This window comes from Cygnus olor, chromosome 1 (assembly GCF_009769625.2).
Source record: "Cygnus olor isolate bCygOlo1 chromosome 1, bCygOlo1.pri.v2, whole genome shotgun sequence".
NCBI lineage: Eukaryota > Metazoa > Chordata > Aves > Anseriformes > Anatidae > Cygnus > Cygnus olor.
This window is the reverse complement of record NC_049169.1, coordinates 13,329,660-13,350,736: the sequence shown is the minus strand read 5'-3', so window position 1 is coordinate 13,350,736 and position 21,077 is coordinate 13,329,660. Positions and strand designations below refer to the sequence as shown.

General features: G+C 35.6%; 2 protein-coding genes and 1 long non-coding RNA gene across 3 annotated transcripts in view; 2 read left to right on the top strand and 1 right to left on the bottom strand.

Annotated features, from left to right (window-relative positions):
• Positions 1 to 21,077, top strand: part of FBXL13 (F-box and leucine rich repeat protein 13) — an 86,060-nt gene that overhangs the window by 20,776 nt on the left and 44,207 nt on the right. Inside the window, 1 exon segment of the mRNA XM_040540893.1 lies at positions 19,682 to 19,977. Coding sequence (XP_040396827.1) covers positions 19,682 to 19,977 — 296 coding nt within the window.
• Positions 1,213 to 19,915, bottom strand: LRRC17 (leucine rich repeat containing 17). The gene is made up of 4 exons (XM_040544561.1): positions 19,780 to 19,915; positions 6,780 to 7,650; positions 3,375 to 3,530; positions 1,213 to 2,151 (listed from the first exon to the last, which is right to left on the bottom strand). The coding sequence occupies exons 2-4, from the start codon at positions 7,528 to 7,530 to the stop codon at positions 1,745 to 1,747; spliced, it is 1,314 nt and encodes a 437-aa protein (XP_040400495.1). The 5' UTR covers positions 7,531 to 7,650; positions 19,780 to 19,915; the 3' UTR covers positions 1,213 to 1,744.
• On the top strand, positions 9,679 to 19,781 carry LOC121063760. Its single transcript, XR_005816191.1, has 3 exons — positions 9,679 to 9,897; positions 10,795 to 10,847; positions 19,710 to 19,781. It is a non-coding gene; the product is annotated as an uncharacterized LOC121063760 (long non-coding RNA).

Below are 21,077 nucleotides of genomic sequence, written 5' to 3'. Positions count from 1 at the left end.
TCCTGATCAGTGTAACGACTGCCATTCCTGTAATATTAATATATGTAATACGTTTTTACTTAAGAATTCCTTGGTATTTCTACGACCTTTAATACTTTCCAAGTTTTTCTTTTATGCTGCGCTTTTATTTCATGCTAGCATAACAGTGCTAAGTGCTTTGTATTAGACTTTTAAAATAAAATATGTGACCTTTTGGGATTGTGGCTGGAGCACTGGAGGAATCTGCAAACACCATAATTGTGTGCAGAGCTATAAAGAAGCAAGTTTTCTCCCTGGTATGTTCCAGAACTTCTTCCATGATAGCCAAAAGATATCTAAAATTTTGGCCCTGAATCTCTATCCTGCACTTACATATTTCTTATTTATGAAAGAGTAAGAGCTTGACCTAGGGTGTGAACTGGGAATACTGAAGCTTTAATCCAGCGTCTCCAATTTATCTGCCATATAAACTTGGGGAGTTACTTATCCTTTCCATGTGCGAAAAAGGGTTGATAATATTTGTCTTTAACAGACACTAGGTCTAGTTCAATATTATGTGGTGCAGACATTAAAAAATCACAAGTATTATGTAAAAGCCAATGAAAGTCATTCAGAAAAAAGTTTTTTGTGTTTGTTTTCCTTTTTGTAAAGGAACATTTAGTCAGTAGAAATTATCTTTAGAGCTACTGGCTATTTAGCTAGGGCATTTATATGGCTCTGTATTAGAATAGTCACAGGGTTTTATGAATGTATAGTCACATAGACAACGGTGTGATAAAGAGATACTATAATGTGCATTTTACAAACGAGTCAGGGGAAGGGTGAAATTTGAGAATATCCAACACTTTTACTCAAAAGCATACTTACCTTCAGCTGGGATGGGCACCAGCATATGGGATGCAGACTGCAGCAGTCTTCACATGTTCCTCTTGACCTAGAAGTGATGTCATGTAATCTGTGTCAAGCTGACATGACAACCTAAAATGCCTCCTGGAAAGACTTCAGCACTGCCTATTGCAAAAGGCAAACAAAGCCAATACAAGTAAAACTGGAACTGTATCTTGGGAGCCAGCTGTGTTTCAGCTATTCCTTTTTTCATGCAGCTCAGGTATGGAAGAGGCAGAGGCTGAGCATTCACTTAAGACAGAACAGGAACATTGGCAAATCAGCAAGTAGAACCCAACTTTGGGGCGTGAATCCTGATTGGTATAACAACTGCCATTCCTGTTTTTCTAGAACTGTATTTAAGATTAGTCTTAATTTTGAGTTTTCATATACAATAAAACAACAGGAAGCTGATACAAAAATCTTAGAAATGTTTTCTGGGAATATTTCAGGAAACCGATAGATATAAAGAATTGGTGATACATTCAAGAAAGAGGTGTCTTGGTCACAATCCTGCAGCAAGTTCCATGTCAGCACATAAGCTGTGTTCATGCATAATGTTCATTCACAGCTCCTCCCCACCACATATCTACATTTGTGTCTATCCATTTCTACTGCATAGTTTTGAATACTTGACAAAATATTTCACAAGAATGTGCAGAACAAATAGTCAGAAACAATTAACCGTTGAAGGATGATGTGTAACTAATGCCATTCTGTACTTATTAACTGCACTAAACAGAAATCTTTGTAGGAAAATAGTCTTACAACAATCAGTATAATTAACAAAAAATGTAAACAGCATGGGTTTTTTTTTTCGACAGAGTATCAAATATTTGAATGTACTAAAAAAAAAAAAGAAAAAGAAAAAAGGATTCCCTTATTTGCCTATCACAGTGACAATTACACTGTGCTTTTTTGCTGTTTGAACTGATTGTCCTTTTTGTCGTTCCCATTCCTCATCATCTTTGTCCAAATCAAAAGTTTCTGGATAAATGGGCAGCTTGTCTTTTGGACACTCCTCGTAGTAACTTCGAACATATTTTCCAACAGACCATCCTTTGTATTCCTCAGGCATTTTGCATTCTAGGCCATTATAGTGAACATTGTAGTGATGCTTTAACCAGTAGAAAAGATAATGAATGTTGTAATCACATCTCCAAGGATTTTCTCTCAGCCACAGTACTTTCAGAAAGTAAAGATCTTCCAGTACTCCATATTCAAAATTCTGCAAGCTGTTGTTTGATAGGTCTAGCTCCTCTAAGTTGTTGAGTCCTGAGAAAGCAGCTAATTAACAGAAAGATAATTTATTAAGATGAATTAGAGAAAATATGCTTATTTGCAACAGGAAATAACTTCTTCATAGTTATATATATATATATATATATATTGCTAAAGGCTATAAAAATACTTTTCAAACACTGAACTTTAGAATATGGCTTGTGCCCTGAGTATTGACATATGTTGTTCTGAATATGCCAACATTAGGGGAGCTGTACTGCTAATAAAGTTACAAAACTTGTATGAATATACATGTGTGTAGTATAGGGACAGTGGAGGTAAAAGAATGCTTGATTTGCTCATAGAAATTTGCTGTTATTGCCCTGATACAGAAGTAGAAATATAGTTGATTACATGCTAGAAAAAGTGGAGGGCTAGTTGTTTTTATATGTATGTATGCATTTATGTATGCATGTATATACAGAACCTTTAAAATGAATATTTTAAGATGCAGAAGAAAATAAACATGGATCTTCATAATAACAATTCTGAGTCATATTTCAGAAAACAGTTCATACTTTTTACAAGTATGCTCAGTTTAATTGCATAGCAGAAGGCTTAATTTAAATAAGTTGACTATATATAATGTTAAACCTCATAAGTACAATTTTATTGTTATTACCACTTTCTCCTACTATTTAACTTCTAAAATGCTACTAGAGAAGGCTCTTATTGCTTCATTCTTTCTATCTCTCTTTCTTTGTGTCTGCTTTCATAATTAAAAATCAAATACATGTAGGCAATAAAAAAATTTCTAAACAAGGCCACATGTTCTAATAATACATAACTTAAGAGTAATTATATATAGTGATTTTTAAACCAAAATAGTTTAAATTCTTTTAGTTTATTATTTTCTATCCAGTATTATTTAAAAGCAGCCTCATTGTATGACAACTTTATTTTTAGATTTGGCATAGATATTTAAAGACATTCAACTATTTGGCATTTTGGTAAATGATTAGTCTTCAGTCTGTGAAATTCTATTTTTGCACTTGGTTGGCTTAGTATTAAGAAATAGTATCTGAAATCAGTCTCTCTTCACTGACTTCCATGATTAACACATTTCAGTGCAAACTTTTATGAGTTTTCTACAAAAGATTAAATTTGAACCAACTTCTGAATTTTTAAATCCTTTTTTCCCCATGTTTGTATATGACAAAGATGTTACCAAAGTTTATAATTAATAAAACACAAATAACTTTTTAAAGAATATTTAAAATTATTCTTACCAGGATCAATGTAAGCAATTCCATTACTGTTTAGGTTTAATACCTTCAGTTCACTGACATCTTCAAACTCTTTGGATCGTAGTTGTCTAATTTTGTTGTTGGACAAATCAAGTTTAACTATATCTGGAGGTATGTTACCTGGAACTTTCTTTAAATCTTAAAAAAAGGAAAAGACATAACTTGTGTTAGCTTTAGATAATTTTTACTGCTTAGATATCACAGTTGCATTCCACACAGAGCTTTGTCAGTCTAGCATTATTTCTTGCTTGCTTTCACTTTTTTTCCTAATACTTGTGTCAAGATGTTTGTTTTTTTCTTCTGACTTTGATTGTTTTTTCATTCCCGTCTTTACACTTTATATAAAAGTTGCTGTCTTCATTAGAGCTTATAGTAAGGCATCTTTCTGTGTTTTACATTTTTATTTTAATAGAACTATACTATCCATTTGCATAGGAATGGGGTAAGTAGTGCAGTATTCATACTATACTGAAGAAAAGTATGTGTGAAATGCTTGATCATTTAAATTAAAAAAAGAAAAAAGACAGTAACTATGTAAATAAAGGTACATTGGTATGTGAACATCTTCCATAATCTATCGTGTGCTGTCTTACATCGTTTGTTTTCTGTTGACAAAAAGCAAAATGTTCTAAATTTTATCAGCAATAAAAGTGGCAGTTATTACAATATTTAGTAATATATGTAGTTGTACTTCTATAATTATAGTTTCTTAGTACTTAAAATAATATTTAATACTTTGTATTTTGTTTCTATACTCATAGTTATTATATGTCCAGGCAGCATAGAGTCTAAAGTGACACATCAGAGACTTCTTGCCTTATATTTGAATTTTAGTAGAGGATTGGTATGATAAATAAATGTATTATAAATATGTAAACATTATAAACACTCCAGTCTGCTTTGTTTGGAATGTTTCCTGCTTGTGCAGATGTCAAAGTTTCAGTGACTATTTATCATGAATTGAATGCAAATAATGCTTGAAATTAGATACTTGGAGAGTTTGGCTGCACTGGAAAGCAGTTTTTTTCAACTTGTGAATCCCAATTCTTTTGCAGAAAAGCAAGCAGAAAGTACTTTTGCATCCAATTATTGTGTCTTTTTTTTTTTTTTTTAATGGTCAAGGACATAAGATACTTTAGTTTTGAAGCACTGACTGTTCTGACATATCACTGATCTGATGAGATATGAATAAGAAGTTCTTAAAAAGGAGGACATACATATAGTTATATTTATTTTTCATATGTCTGCTCCATGAGCTTTCTGGCATTAACTGGGATCCCGAGGGACAAAGAGCAGGCTTTCTCATGTCTCCTTAGAGATCCATAGTACTGCTATACTGCTGGTCACTCCATCCCTATCATTGTTGAAGAATAATGGGTTACAATCTTTTCTCTCATGTTACTGATATGGCAGGTGTTACACCTTGCTTTCTACTCTGAAATCTTGTCCATGTGGATTTAGAGGAATTTTTATGTTTTCTCGGGATTTTGAGTGCATTATACTCCTATTTCTGATGAAAATACCAATGAAATTGTGCATCTGCTGCACACTAATCATATGCAGGGACAATAAGTACAATGCTTTCATCAAAGATTGCCATATGTTCAGAAACCCCAAATATCCATGGGATATGTGCATCCAGCTGTCAAGCATATGCACAGTAGATCTGATACTTCCTACAATTGGACTTACTTAGTGTGTGCATGCTAGACATTCCAGAAGTCCAGGAGTGATATAGTTAGCTCTTGACCTGAAGAAGGGAGTCCCTGTACCCTCTAGTACACTCCTGTGGCTGTTGAAGTAACTATTCCTTGATTATTACTAGAGAAGACAGTAATCCATTTTTCTTTTTAAATACAGTGAAACTCCTGTGAAACTCCCATGAAGATCAGACCACACTGAAGGTTTCTATGAACTTAGAAAAAAAAAAAAGTAACATTTATCTTGCCAAAAGTTTTTGAGTATTGTTAATGTATTCAACTTATCTCTTCTATACGACTAAATGGGAATAGATGGAAACAGTCTTATATCGGCATTTGTATTATCCACCATTTTTCTGTTCAGTTGCACTGTTTACTGGAGACATGAGTCAATGATGATGTAATTAGGATCCTATGAAGGATAATTAAGATCATAATCTGTAATCTAATAATTAAAATCTTATCTACAAGCAAAGGTAGGTAAATATTAAGGAATGAATGTTAGCCAATAGAAAAGCATAAATCATTAATAAAAAGACGTAGTAGCTGCATGGCTAAAGGAATTTAGCACTGAGGAAAAAATAAACGCATCAAGACTTTTTTATGACATACATAACAGACAAGCCATATAATCAAATATTGAAGTGATTAATGCTTTATATTTAAGTATCATATCCTTATATTGACTTCTGAGCTTCTCTCTGGCATTAAAGTTCAAGAGTAAAGACAAATAGAAGCGTAGAAAACGTGTTGGATGATAAAAAGTAGGCAAAATATTCTGCAGTGGTCTAGTATTACAGGATATACTTTGCAGAAGTTGTTAGAAAATCCTCCCAGTTTGGGCTACTAGCAATGCCTTTTATTTCAGATTTTATAATGTTGAAGAACAACTCTCTTCTGAATTGTTTTGTTCTTTGCTTGGTTTCATTGTAGCATAAAATATGAGAAATATAAAGCATGAATAAATGTGCATTTTTTGTGTTGATAAATGCCCCAGATGGTTTGCCCTTAGGGCTTAACTATGGAGCCTGAGATGCATTTGGGAATGCAATGGATTCAAGTGTCTGAAAAACATTTCTTGAAGGCACTTCAGCTTTGAAATGTTTGTACTGGGAGAAAGAACACAGTGGAGGTATTTCTTTGTGAAGAAAAGCATGCAATTTCTTCCCACAGTAGAAGAAATCTTGCACAGAATATGTGAGGTTGCAATGGCTCTTCTTTGCAATTAGGTTCCTTTGGGGACTGTAAGCACAGCTGGCTGCTCCAGTCCTGCTTCACAGTTCCCTTTTGTCAAATTTCTTGCTATCTTTGTGTTTGTACATGGGAAAGAAGAAAATACACTCTGTGCTTCTTTTTATCAGTACAAAAATTTTGGGACAGCTGTAATATGACTGATGAGTATGCTTATAGTTGTAAAATCAGACAGGTGAGGTTGTGGTGTTTCAGTAACTTAAGCAGGGGCTTAATTTCATTCCTGTTGATTTTTGTTGTACAAAGAGCACTAAAGAATATTTGTAAGAAAAATATTTACAGTAAAAAAGAGAGAAAAGTAATTAACAGTATTAGTTAAAGTAAGTCAAGATAATACCGGTACTATATTGGTTTGCTGTAAATAATATATGATGAAAAGTAGCAGGGGAGCTAGAATATGAAAATAATTCATTCAGTTATAAAGACTGATACAAACCTTTCCTCTTGCAGTTCAGAGTTGGTACAGGAAACACATATATGTGGCACAAAGAGGAATCAAATTCTGGTTTGACAGGCTTCTCCTGTTTTATGTTCTGGGGGTCCTGCCTGTCCTCTTCACCACATAGCTGTCCAGCTTTTATCTGTTTTAGCTTCTGATTTTTCAGTTCTATTGGGTGCACACACTTGGCATAATTTCCCAAATTCCTGTTTGTTGGAACCTGTAGCATTGTAACAAGAGTTTCTAGTTCACAGTTGCAATGCCAGGGATTATCATAAAGACGTAGGTAGTTTAGACTGGGCATATAAATAAAAATCTCCTCGGATAAAGTCTTGATTTGATTATGCTGGAGTAAGAGTGTTGTAAGTTTATTCAAACCAAAGAAAGCCTGGCTTTCAATTTTTGATATATCATTCTGCTGTAAATCCAGACTTTTCAGTGCTTTATACTTAGAAAACATATTATTCTTCAATTTACGAATCCTGTTTCTTGCTAGTAGCATGTGTTTCAAATCCTCAGGCCAATCAGGTGCCACAAAAATCAGTTTTCTTTCCTGACAGTCTAGGTATTTCTCATGAAGATAAGTGTATATATCACATGGTAGGCCTAGGGCATTGCGCTTAACGGTGCCAGATGCTTTCCGTGAGATTTTTTCCCTTTCATTGTTTCTCAAATTCCTACTCCTTGTCTTCCTAAAGTCAGAAGCTTTACAAAGAAGAAGTAGTACTATAATAGTAACTACTTGCATCCTGACATTCAGCTAGCACCAGTTAGTGTTTGTGACAACTGTAACGTCAGTTGAAGTTTTTGGTTGTTTCAAACAGTGTTGTCCAGATTTGAGGAGGCACAGCTGAGGCGTGAGGAATCCCTGTGTTGGAAGAAAAATAAAATATTAGAACAGATGAAATAGGCCTTTCCATGGTGGCTTGTACATAATGTGCAACGTTCAGTCAAGTACTCAATCATTACCCTACTTGGAGCCTCACAAATACTTTGAAAAAATGTTCTATCTTATTTTTTGTTGGTTTTACTGTCTGTGGTCTACTGTCATTCATTTTGATAAAACATGGTAATCTGTGGAGATCATTTTCTAACTAATTTTTGTTAGAAGGATCTCTATGTTTAGGAAAATGCCATCAGGCTGAATCTTCTTTGTATTTAAGTTCATCTTGGAAGATAAGCTTCACAGAGGAGCTTGAGGCTGAGGTTTTTCCATCTTTTCAGGTGTTGACCTACTGGAACACATAAAGAGCCAGGCCAGATAAAGTCATCCAGTGTTCCTATCAAACCTGAGACTTTAAAGTTCATTTGTTTTTAAGTTTTTGCTTTTGAGCTTGAGTCCCATTTCATCCTAACTAGCTTTGCTACTACTGGGTGTCTCTTATGGTCCATGTCAGATAGACAAAGTTGGCTAGACTGCTCTGAGAAGGACCCAGATACAGTCTTTTTCAAAAGCAACTGAGGTTATTATACATCATCTGAGGGTAGATGGTGCAAAGGGAACATGCAGGTCCTGTCAGTGGCCTGCTTCAAACCACTCCCAGGTCTGCCCACCTGAGGACGCAGAGTGTAGAGGGGTAAGCCAGGAACTTTTGCCTTTCCAGGCAAGCCAAACAAAATCACCAGGGATTATTCTTAGGGGAAGACAAGGACTACTTCATGCAAATATGTCCAAAATTGCCTTAGTATTGTTAGTACATTTCTAGCCTATGTTCCATCCTGAATTTCTTGCAGTGTTCCTATGCACTGCCCCTTTTCCAGTCGTTTTCAGTAAAGGTTGGCCACATGGTTGTGTTTCCTCAGAAACATTTTAACCCCTGAGGTTTTTATATCATCTATATTATCTGACTTCTTTTCATCTCATAAATTTCCTATTTTTTGTTGATCACCATCATTCCTTCTGATTTCTTTTTTTTTTTTTTTTTAATTCTTCATTTTTTGGCTTGACTACTCATTTTTTTTTCTATGACTGTGGACATCTTTGCTTTATGCTTTTTTTTTTTTTTTTTTTTTTTTTTTTTTTTGACCTTAGCACTTAAGAAGGGGCAATGAATGCAATCTTGAATGCAGATAATTGGACAGATATTCTGTTTCTGAAAATCAACTGTTCTGGCCTCAAAAAACCTTCTCTTCATCTGGAGGAAAAGTTGTATAATAAATCAGCTAATATTAGGTAAAACCCCTCTGAAAGCAAAGCAATCTGTAATGTTTAAGCAAATTGATAGATCAGTTTAAATCACATCTGGACATTCCCAGTGTATGTGTAGTTCTAACTTACCACACAAATGGAACAGTCCTGTCTGTGCATGTTACTACTTCCCTCTAATCCATGTCACCAGTTGTCAATATTTACTTAACTTTTAATAACTGAAAATCTGTTGATTGGTTTTTCCATTTTGTTCCTGTAGTTGCCAGTTGTCTATCTGCATTTATATTCAGTTAATTCATAGAGTGCATTGCACTGATGACTTTACTCCTTACATGAAAAATGAAAATTTATTTGTTACTTTTTGGCAGTTATGTGCTACTCAGTGTAATTTGATCATGTGTTTTAATAACTTCAGTCATAACTGTGATCCTCTGCGTTGTTTTAACTGTTCTCTGTTCTGGTAATGTGAAATCTCACTCTATCAGGAGAGCTTGGAAATAGAAAAAAATACAACTTGGAGAAGGAAAAGTAATAAATAATTATGGAAATATTCTTTCCTCTTCCTTTCCATCTCCTGGGTCTTAATTGGCATTTATTACTAGTCTTACATCCTGCCTGCAAACTAAATTATAGTCAGCTATAATACCAAAATGTGCAACTCCTTTCAGTAGCATTTACAGGTTGATAACTATGCCTCATTTATTATTAGGGCAAGAATAATATAAGAGGTGCGTTGTTTCTGTGGCTTAGCAGCCTTAATGATGATTTTCAATGTTTAGATTCTTTTGAGTTGTGCAATCCCTCTCAGGGATCCTGAGGGATCAAGGTCCTACTCTTCAAAAACACATTGAGTTACACAGTGTAACAGGATGCCAATGAAGTCATAGTTCCAATAGAAAAGAATGTACAGACCTACTGTCAGACTAATGCTTGACTGCAATTGAAAACATGTATTTGGCTTACCAGGTGAATATATATATATATATATATTTTTTTTTTTTAAAGTTTTTTTATGCATTTCTTTTAACTATATAAACATTTCATACTACATTTTCCATATTAGATATCTGTATCAGGTTTACTTTTTGTTTTCATTTCAGTTTAGACAAATCAGTTGTTTTTGAAGATAAGACTAAGGCAAAATATTTTTGTGTTTAAAAGCATTTAACAGGAGTTTTTGCATCATTACCTTTGAGAATAGACTTAAAATTTGGCAAAAAGTGGATGCGTGAGGGCTGTTTCTAGTGTCAGACATCTACTTTTCATTATTGTGTTATAATTGCAAAAATCTCTGCAAAATTGGAGTTTCCAAAAATAATAAATTATATGTACACATTATATGTACACAGAAGAGAATTTCACAAATAGCAAAATTCTCTGAAATTCCATAGCTGCAGATAATAAGCAGGTCATTTCCTACATTTTGTCTGGTTGCTGCACCTCTGCTTTTGGAGCAAAAAAATATTTCACGTATACAATCAAATAATGGTATCACAACATATCAGTGGGAGGGAACAGATAATTTATGTAGAAAACTTAATTCTGTCATTTCCTAACACCAAATTGCTTAATTAGGTAGCTTTCTCATATTTTATTAACATAAGACATAAAACAGATGGAAAGCTAAGCCAGCAATTAGCTGATAGAGTGTAAGAAGAGACGTTTCCTCTGGACAACTTACTTCAGCTATGTATTCTACTTTTGTATTTTTTGTGCTTTCTGTTCTGTAATCTGATATGGCAATAGCTTCTAGGAGGATATTGGCCTAAATGGACTGAATTTGTGATAAGAATTCTTATGTTTCTGTGGCACTCTGAGATTTTGAACTTTTAAGCTTTCAAAAGATTTTTTTTTTTTTTTTAGGTGAATGTAAGAATTTGCAGGACTTAGATCTTTCTGAATGCCAGGGACTAAACGTAAGTAACACAAACTTTCTCTACAAATCTATTTCATAGTGAGAAGGAAGATTTTTTAATGTGCTTTAGTTACTTAGGTACACAAATCTCACTGATAAAAAGTACAGACTTGTGTTAGGAGTTGGACTCGATCCTTATGGATCCCTTTCAACTCGGGATATTCTATGATTCTATGTTTTTAACTAATTACTTCTATTTGAAAACAGAGCTTTTTAGGATTCAGAGGTAATCAGATAAATTCTCGTTTATTTTATACATTACTTGGGGAAACTCTTATGTTCAATCTGAATTAAGTTTAATAAAAAGGCTTCAAAATTTCACCAGTCTCTGAGGAGGTTGTCACTTGTTTTCAGTTTAGAGTTGTCAGCAACAATACATTTTAATCCTACATTATTTCCGAATTCTTTATTCCTTTGTTCGTTAGTACACCCCGGGCTCTCAATATGTCTCACTAAATTTCTAGGTATTTGTGAGAGCCTTTATGTGAAAGGTGTCTAAGTGTGCAATCACCATTATATGTTTTGTCCATTCTTTTTCCTTCAATACTTTCAGCATTATATTGTTTTGCCAACATGTATTTGATACATACCAGCAAGTATGTTCCCCTGTGATGCCTGGACCTAGTTCATGGAATAGCAAGGATTAAGATTTGTTCTCAGTATGAGCTATAAATGACTTTACCCTGTGTATTTGGAGGAAGAACATTTAGCTGTGAGTTTTGCTGTATCAGGTGACACTCCTTGCCCATTTTACTAATTATTGTAGATGAAGCTGGCAAATCAGCATTCCACTGATTAAAAATACTGAAGTATTTTTTCAAAGTAATGAAAAGAGGAAAATTTTCAACAAGTAGCAAAATTTGACAGTAGTTGATATTTTAGGATTATATTGTTTGTCTTAGACTATCCAACTATCCAGAGGGAAAAGCTTTTATTACATGAACCATGTGAAGAGATGTTCAAAATGCTCCTTTTGGCATGGTCTTACAACTTGCTGATTATATGCCATTCACATCTGAATACACATAACATAGCTATTAAGCATCTCCCAGATATAATTCGGTTCAGCATGTCTCCTCATAGAGCAGAAAAAAAGTGCAAACCTTATTTAAAAAATCTCTTTCTCTCTTTTTCAGTGATATTAAATGTATTCACTTGCCTGGATTACATCAGATGTTTAGCTTGTTATAGAATATAGAAGACATTTCAGAATATTATTAGAATTTTAATTATGTTTCATAGGGCAGTGGCTTCTGACCCAACTATTATGTAGTAAGTTTTAAAGTGGCATGCATCATATTAAAACTAAGAACTCTTCCAGGAAGGAAAAAAAAAAAAAAAGAAAAAAAAAAAAAAAGGAAAATGAAAAGAAGGAATTGGCATAAAATAGTGAAATAACCGTAAAAAACTTCAGAATATCATATTTTGGCAAACTCAAAGGACTGGAAAAAATGGTGAACTGATGAAATTGTGAGGTAAGAAATACTTAACAATACTTGCAAGGAAAGAAATGTGTTTCTTTAGATTTTGAAGATAAATTTAAATAAAAAAATTAAATACTAAATATTAAATATTTAATTTAAGATGAAAATATTTAGGTTTTAAAGAAAATTAAAGATAAATTTCAACTTCCTAAGTGTAATTTTTTTCCATAATGTTATGTTATGACTTCTGAATGTAAAAGAAGGTTCTTATAGTAGTATTGCATATTTGGTTATGTGATGGATGTCATTAACACAATAATCAGTGTGTAAACATCCACCAGATACAAGAATACAACATAAAAAGAATCTCAAACATAGGTTTTCCAAGAATAGACTTGGCAAACATCTGTCAAATGTTGCTTAGGCTTATTTTTCTATCTCCGCTGAAGGTTTCGACTAAGATGACCTATTAAAATCTCTTCAGCTTTTATTGCAGCAGCTTCAGGTCTTTATTGTCATAATTAAATATAATACTTAATTTCATGAGCTGCTGATTCTCTCTTTTCATCCAGTTTTCTTCTTTACTATGAAGTCTGTCACAAGTATCTTACTGATCTGCCAGGTTTTTCATGACAGATTTTAAGGTAAAAAAAAAAAAAAAAAAAAAAAAGATAAAAGAAGAAAGAGGAGGAAAAAAGGGGAAAAGATATGGAAAAAAAGTTGTGTGTCCTCTTTCAAGGCAGAGAGATATTGCAGATCATGTATATGTACCACATCTATCTTTAGACAAGAGACATACTGATAACAATTAGAGCATGACAGAGCAGGTGGTCAGTCTAATACGACTACCTGAAAGTATATATTTTTTTTCACAGCATGCACTATGTCCTTTCCTCTCCAATTGTGACTGGACAGGTGGATATCTCAGGAGAAAAATTCAAGTGATTAACCATTTGATAACATTTTTAGCCTTCTGATTATTAGCAGCAACATGGTGTATATTGAGAACTTCATTCTGGACTATTCATAGACTCATTTAGGTTGAAGGGGACCCCTGGAAATCATCTAGTTCAAGCACCCAACCAAAGCAGATCTAACTAAGTTAGGTCACAGCACCTTTTCTAGTTGAGTTCTGAGTATCTCCGAGGATGGAGATTCCACAGCCTCTCTGGGCAAATTGCGCCAATTTTGGCCTCCCTCATGGTGGGAAAAAATAAAAATTAAAAAAAAAAATCCTTGTATCTAACTGGAATATACTGTGTTGCAACTTGTCTTCAGTCTCTTGTCCTTTAACACTTCCAAGAAGAATCTGTTTTTGTCTTTTCTATACTCCCATTAGATAGTTATAGAGAGCAATAAGATCTCTCCCTTAACAGTCTCTTCTTCAGCCTAAACAAACCCAGTTTTCTCAGAGTCTCCTTGGACATCATGCACCTCTAAGAATATTGGAGGCCCTCCACTGGACTTGCCAGAGAATGTCAATATCTTCTTGTACTGGGGAGCCCCAAAAGGTTGCTTTCTCACAAGTGTCAAATAGAGGGGAATAATTACTTCCCTTGACTTGCTGATTAGACTCCTGCTAATACAGCCTCGTAGGTATTAGCACATACATGTGCTAATATTATGCAGTTGGCCACCTTTTTCATGACAGCACACTGTTGATTTACGTTGAAATTACTATTGGCCAGGATTCTCAGGTGCATGGATTTGATAGTCCAGTTCTGCTTTCTGTCCAGTCTGTGCCTAGCCTATTTCATAGGGCTATTCCATTCCAGACGTGGGACTTTTCATTTGTCTTTGTTGCATTTCATGAGGTTTCTGTCCACCTATTTTTCCAGACTAAATCTCTCTGAATAGTGGTCCTACTCTCCAGTATATTGACACTCCCCCAATTTGGTTTCTTTTGTGAATTTGCTGAGAATGCACTCTGTTCTGTCATCTAGATCATTACTAAAGACGTATTGACCCTGGAGGGATGCCAGTTGTCACAAGCCACCAATGGGATTTATTACCATTGGTGACAATCCTTTGGCTTTGTAATCCAGAAAAAAAATCACTCACTTTGAAGTCCACTTATCCAGCCTATATTTTACTCCTTTGGCTATAAAGGATACTTACTGCGTTGAAGACCTTGCTGTAGTCAAGATACACAGAAGCTGCAGTTCGCCCTTCATCTGAAGATCCGTTCATTTCATCAGAGCGAACTATTACCTCAGTGAATAATGCTGTATCCTTGGTAAATCCATGCTGGCTGTTCCCTATCACCTTTTTATACTTCATCTGCTTGGGCATGGCTTCAAGGATCGTTTGCTACATAACCTTCCTAGGGACTTAGGTGAGACCGACTGGCTGTAGTTTCCTGGATCCTTCTTCTTCCTCTTCCTGATGGTGGATGTGACATTTCTTTCTTCCAGTCATCTGGAATTTCCTCTGCTTACCTAGACCTTTCAAAAATGATGAGTGTGGCTTCTCAGTCTATATTGGGTTTATGTGGCAAGGTTTTGGTAGCAGGGGGACTGCAGGGGTGTCCTCTGTGAGTAGAGCCCAGCAGCTGCCCCATGTCAGATCAGAGCCAGCTCCAGCCAGCTCCAAAAGGGACCAGCTACCAGCCACTGCCAGCTGAGCCAGGGAGCGATGCTGGTTGGGCCTCTGTGGGAGCAGATTTAAGAGAGGGATAAAACTGCTGCGCAACAGCATCTGTGAGAGAGGTGTGAGAAAATGTGAGAGAATGAGCCCTGCAGCCCCCAAGGTCAGTGCAGAAGGAGGGCAGGAGGTGCTCCAGGCACACAGCAGAAGTTCCCCTGTGGACTGTGGAGAGGCCCCTGGTGGAGCAGGCTGTCCCCCTGCAGCCCATGGGTCCCACATGGAGCAGATCTCCACATTGCAGCCCATGGAGGAGCCCACAGTAGAGCAGGTGGATGTGGCCTGGAGGAGGCTGTGGCCCATGGAGACAAGCCCATGCAGGAACAGGAGGTCTGGCAGGAGCTGCTGCCCATGGGGGATCCATGTTGGAGCAGTCCACTCTTGAAGGATGGATCCCATGGTACAAACCCACATTGAAACAGTTCTTGCAGAGCTGCAGTCTGTAGGAAGCCCATGTAGGATCACTTTGAGAAGGACGGCATCTTGTGGGAAGGACCCCATGCTGGAGCAGGGGAAGAGAGTGACCGTGAAGGAGCAGCAGATGATGAAGCATTGTGGACTGACCGCAGCCCCTATTCCCCATTCCCCTGCACCAATTGGGGGGAAGACATAGAAGGTGTTTTTAGTTTGCTTTTAGTTTCTCACTGCTCTATGCTGTTTAGCAATAATTTATATTAATCTCTTTACGTTGAGTCTGTTTTTCCCATGACAGTAATTGGCGAATGATCTCCTTGTCTTTATCTCAACCCTTGATTCCTTTTCCATCATATTTTCTTCCCCTCTTCCTTTGAGGGGGGAGAATAAGACAGTGGTTGTAGTGGAGTTTAGCTATCCATTGGTATGAAACCATTGCACAGTGACAGGAGCCAGCTTTCTTAGTACTCCTGCATCCCACCTGGTCTTATTTCCTTAAGTGCTCCCTGATAGTATCTTCTAGTGTGGGTGTTGCTTCACTCCCTGACTCTGCTATAAGGCTTCTCGTAGGCCTGAAGGCAAGCCTTAGAATTAAAGCTGAGACAAAAAAGCCATTGTGTACCTTGGCCTTAAAAATCAGCAAGTTCTCCTGGGCTCTCCTTTTGCCCTCCATGGCACTGAGATCCAATTACCATGAGATCCTGTCAAGTAGACCACTGAAAAAGCCAAGATCTGCTCTCAAGCTTAGGCTTTCTCTCACAATTTGTCTTGCTGGCTTCTCTCAGGATTTTAAGTTCCTCTTTTTCATGGTTGCAGTAACCAAGACCACTCCAGTTCTTCACATCTGGACTTTTTTTTTTTTTTTTTTTTTAAATTTGTGAAGTCAGTGCAGCAGAACATCATCTCTGGACTGATCATCAGTCTTCTGGATCAAGAAATTGTCTTCAACACACTGCAGAAGTGTTTGGATTGTTTGCAACCAGACATGTTGTCCTTCCAGCAGATTTCAGAGGGGTTAAAGTCTCTCATGAGTAAGGCTTCCTCCAGCTGTCCAAAGATGGTTCCGTCTGCTTTCTTGACCCACATGTACCACAATGTAATGCTAGTACACCCGTCCTCTAATACTAGTTTTATTAACAATATATGCTAGCCTACTGTATATATTTCACAGAATTCTACAGAAACTTTAAAGAGAACATGCTAGTCAAAAAATTTCTATGGCATGTCCAGTTACTATTGATGATGCAAAAAGTTTGCTTGAAGGTATGGTCATAAAAATGGATTTTTGCTAGAAAGGATTGTTGATAGGATTATTGTGTGAGACAAGAACTTGTGTGCCAGCTGGGAGAAAAACAAAATGTTATTCTAAAATCTTATTTGGATGATTGGTTGCAGAGGTCTGCCTTTCCTGTTCAGATGCATCCCTCTATGAGTCTCAAAGATTGCTTGGTGGGTTAAAGATTGCTTGCTGCATTAAAAGCTGCCATAAAGGAAAAGAAGCTTGTTGGCCAAGGATAGTGGCCTCCACAAAGAAGTATATAGAGTTTGAAGATAGCTGAAGATGTTTTCTCTTTCCCATGAGGAAAACTAATGTATTCCTTTCAAGAAAACCCCCACAAAGTCCAGAAATCTGGTTTTCTTTTGTATTTGCATAGTATATTTTTGTTCTTCTCAGTCTATAATGCTGTATCCTCAGATTACTAACATGTGCTTCAAAAAAATTTTCCGTTTAGTGTCTCCACTCCTGCCAGTCACCTCTTCATCAGTTTTATGCTCATCATAATCTGTGTTTTCTCCATGTTGCCTAATATTTTGTCTTTCTAAATTATCACATAGTTTTACTGAAGTTTGGAACAGCTGTTCTATAAGTAATCCTGGCGTACGTTCTTCTGGTTACCTAAGTATCCTGTTAGCACCAAAAGTCAGATCCATGTATTTCATCTGATATGTAAATCACATATCACCAAGGAAGCATTCTCCAGAGTAGATGAAGCTTTCAATGTGATAAAATATTTGAAATAAAAAGGAAAAGTATTCTCTGGTAAAATACCAGTATATATTTTGCAATTAACATGTACCTCAGTAAGTTTTTCCAACCACACATTATGTTCCTGATATAAAAGTATAGGATACCAGTCTTTTTATTGACAATTTTGGGGCAAAAATGAAAGATCACTGTTTCTGAGATTACAAGGAAGTTAAAAAATTCTCTGTCCTGTGAAGACTTTCATAGCAGACACACTTCATAAACAATTCATGTGCCATGTCAAAAAATGTATCTCACCACAGGTCCTGTTTAATAAGGTAACTAGTACAAAGTTCTTAAAGGTGGCAGTATTGTATTTTGTAGTATTGTACATGAAGTTTGATATTGTATATCAAATGTCCATTATTAGAACAATGAACAAGTGTAGTCTGAAAGTGGTGAAAGCATGCCATATTCTCTCCTACATTTCCACGCAAAAATTTTAACCTCTGTGTTAAACAACATGGATCATCAGGTACAGTTTCCCTCTGAAAAGTTCTTCTGTATATGGTAGACATGAATATCGTCTATTTGGAATAAGTGTGAGAAGGTGATTTTATCAGATTGCATTTAAAACAATGGTCCCAAGACTGCTAATGCCAAATTAATCAAAAAAGCCAATATGACACAATTCCTGAAGAATTCAGCTGTAACACAAAACAAGGATTTATTTTAAAACAAGTTTACTTGCTCAAGCTTAAGTTCTAAGAAACCTGGCACTTTAAAAATGGCAGAAGAAGTCGTATTAAAATTCTCAGGTCATAAAAATGGGTCATATGACCTGCAAGGAAAATCAGTGTCTCTTCAAGAGTACTAGTAGGTTTTGAACAGCCTTCAAAATGCAATAAGAAAGGCTTCTCTGTATCTTAAGTTGTGCAACCTTGTAGCAACATATACTGTAAAAAGATTTAAAACTGCTGGAGTTTATAAAAGTCTATTAATTCATTATCTTTTTTCTGAGCTGTGTTTGGAAGTTTACTCTCTCTGAGTTTGATTTTCCCCACTCGCTTCTGGGGCATATGTCACTAAAATGCAAACAGACTTATGCTTCTATCAAGAAGCATACTTGTATTTCTGTATTTAATGTGAAAAAAATGTTTCTATTTAGTAAAAAAACACAAATGCATGACCTAATATTCTAATGTCTGCTTTTGTCTGTCTTGTTTTCTTTTTTTTTTCATGAAATGTAATCTTTTTCGTTTTCAATTCCATTTCATTTGTAATATTTTTGTATCGTCCTTTTTAAAAAATATCATTATTTTCCAGCTTCCTCTCTCTCTCTCTCTCTCTCTCTCTCTCTCTCTCTCTCTCTCTTTTCTTTTTCCCCGTTCAGTTCAAGACAGCATGTTTCCCCACTCTATATTGAAAGTATAAAGTCAGTTCTGAAAATTTGTGCCACTCCTTAAGAAGTCAGTTCCTCAGTGGGTGTTCCTGTCTTTCTTCAAAATGACTACTTTTGCTGACTTGCAGAACTGCAAATGCAGACTAAATGTCTACCAGAGCAGTAGGTCCTAATTCTAGGCTGTGATTTTCTGTATGCTTTCATTTGTGGTGCTTGTGGCAATAGTTATTTATTCCAGTTAGAAATTTAGTTCAGTAAAATAAATAGTTTTCAGTATGCTATCAACCAAGTCTGCAGATGGAAACTTAAATATATTCTGAGTATAGATTCTTAGCTTTTACAGCGTGCTGTAGATTAACATTTTCCGTTTATACAGTTTGCTTTCTTTTAGCTAACATTTAGTATAAGGAAATATTTTCCAGAAGAACTGATTAAAACTTTAGAAAACATTGAAAAATACGAGATATAGGCGCTTAATTCACTTTTGTATCTCTTTCCATTTTTCAGATTCTTTTAGTAGTACTCTTCTAAATAATTATATGAGCAGAGAAGCTCTAACTGTACATTTGTGTTGTTAACGTCCTTTGATAGAGCTCTGGTTTTCATTTCCACCAGGCACTGCTTGTAAAATCAATAGCAAAGACAGTCCGCCAAGCTTACACTGAGAAGTCTATTCATTTTCAAAGTATGCACACAAAAATCACAATTAACTAAAAAGGGATGGTTTTGCAGTTGAGATAACTTTAAAATGATATTGTTTTGATACAGTGAAATATGCTGTATGATAGTGCTATTCCCCACTAATATGCAATTCATGGAGCAGAGGAAAAAGTGCAGCAGAAAAACAAAAGAAACTTTCAAACCTCAGCAAGAAGCGAATTCTATTTAATGTATAACATCACTTCTTCCAGTAATTTCCAAAATATTTTAGCTATAGTATTTTATGTTCTTTTGAGTCTGTAACATATTCTTGTAATAATTTGCAGTCTCTCTCTCTCTTTTAATTTTGAAAAGGAGCTTTCCCAGTTTGCAGTATCTGAGTTTAGCTCCCTGCAGAAAATTCACAGACAAAGGTTTACAGTACCTGGGCTCTGGAACAGGATGTCACAAGCTCATCTGTTTGGACCTGAAATTGCATTCAGGTTTGTACTTCACGTCTTTCTTTCATTCTGTGAAGAAGAGAATCCTTTATATGACTGGCTGCATCCTGCATTCATGGTATACTGAAGCAGAACAAGCACTGCAGCAGGCTTCCAGGGTTTTGAATTACATGACTACAGCTGTTTAAATTTTACTGAGGAATAATAGCACTATAGGTTTGGATCACGTCCAGCAAAGTGTCAGATCCACAAACAGCTAGTACTTACTGCATAATGAGAACAAGGCTTGCTTTTTGTAGCCATAAATAGACTAATTCTATGTTATGATTAGTTAGGATTTTAAATCAGGAGGTTTGAAAATGCAGTTTTTGCTAAGGTATCAAGAAATAAAAGCCACTGTGCATTGCAAAAATATAAATTTGCACTTGCTTTCCTGAAAAGGAAATTAATTCAAAACTGAACTTCTCTTGCTATTTTATAATGATTTAAAATATAAATTGAAGTAGTGTCTATAACTAAAAATAGTGGGTTTTTTTTTGTTTGTTTGTTTTTTATTTTAGTCTCCTACTAAAATTCTAAAAATGCCTAAAATTTTAGAATCTGGTACTACTTTAGAAACTTTCAAGTATATTTTATATCGTGAAATGTGCTACAAAAGTATATGTCATACTAAACTGTAAGGTAGTAAAAGTCTGCGGTGTGTTAATAAAGACTCCTATGTAAATCCCTGCATACACTGACAGGATTCTCCAAACAAAAAAAATACATGCAAAATGATAAAGAAATGAGGGTAATGGAGTAATGGTTTAGCTTTCCATTTCACAAAAACTTTCCAGAACCAAGGATGAAAGCAGATATGACAAGTCTTGTTCTTATTCTTCCTTCTCTGAGTGTCTGTCTCATTTCTGACAATCACGCTGAGACTATGGGAAGTATTGCACAGTGATAACATGAAATTTGAAATGAGGGCTGAGGTTAGAGGACAGTTAAGAGCTATCTACCTCTGAGTTACGTCTTCAAAGTACCAGTAATTGGTTATTTATTCCAAAAGCGAAACTCCTGCTTGTTCAGAAGTGCAAACATGAAGTGTAAGGATCTGCCTCTAGAAAGCATAATCTAACTGCAGTCAGAGAAGACTGAGTGATCATCATCAAACTACGAAAACCACAGTCTTTCCCTTTCTAGTGGAATGAAGTGGATTTGCTCACCAATATTTGAGAGCTCTGAAAGGCATTCCACAGCTTCCTCCATTTTGGGTTTCCCCCCTGATTCTGGGTCATAA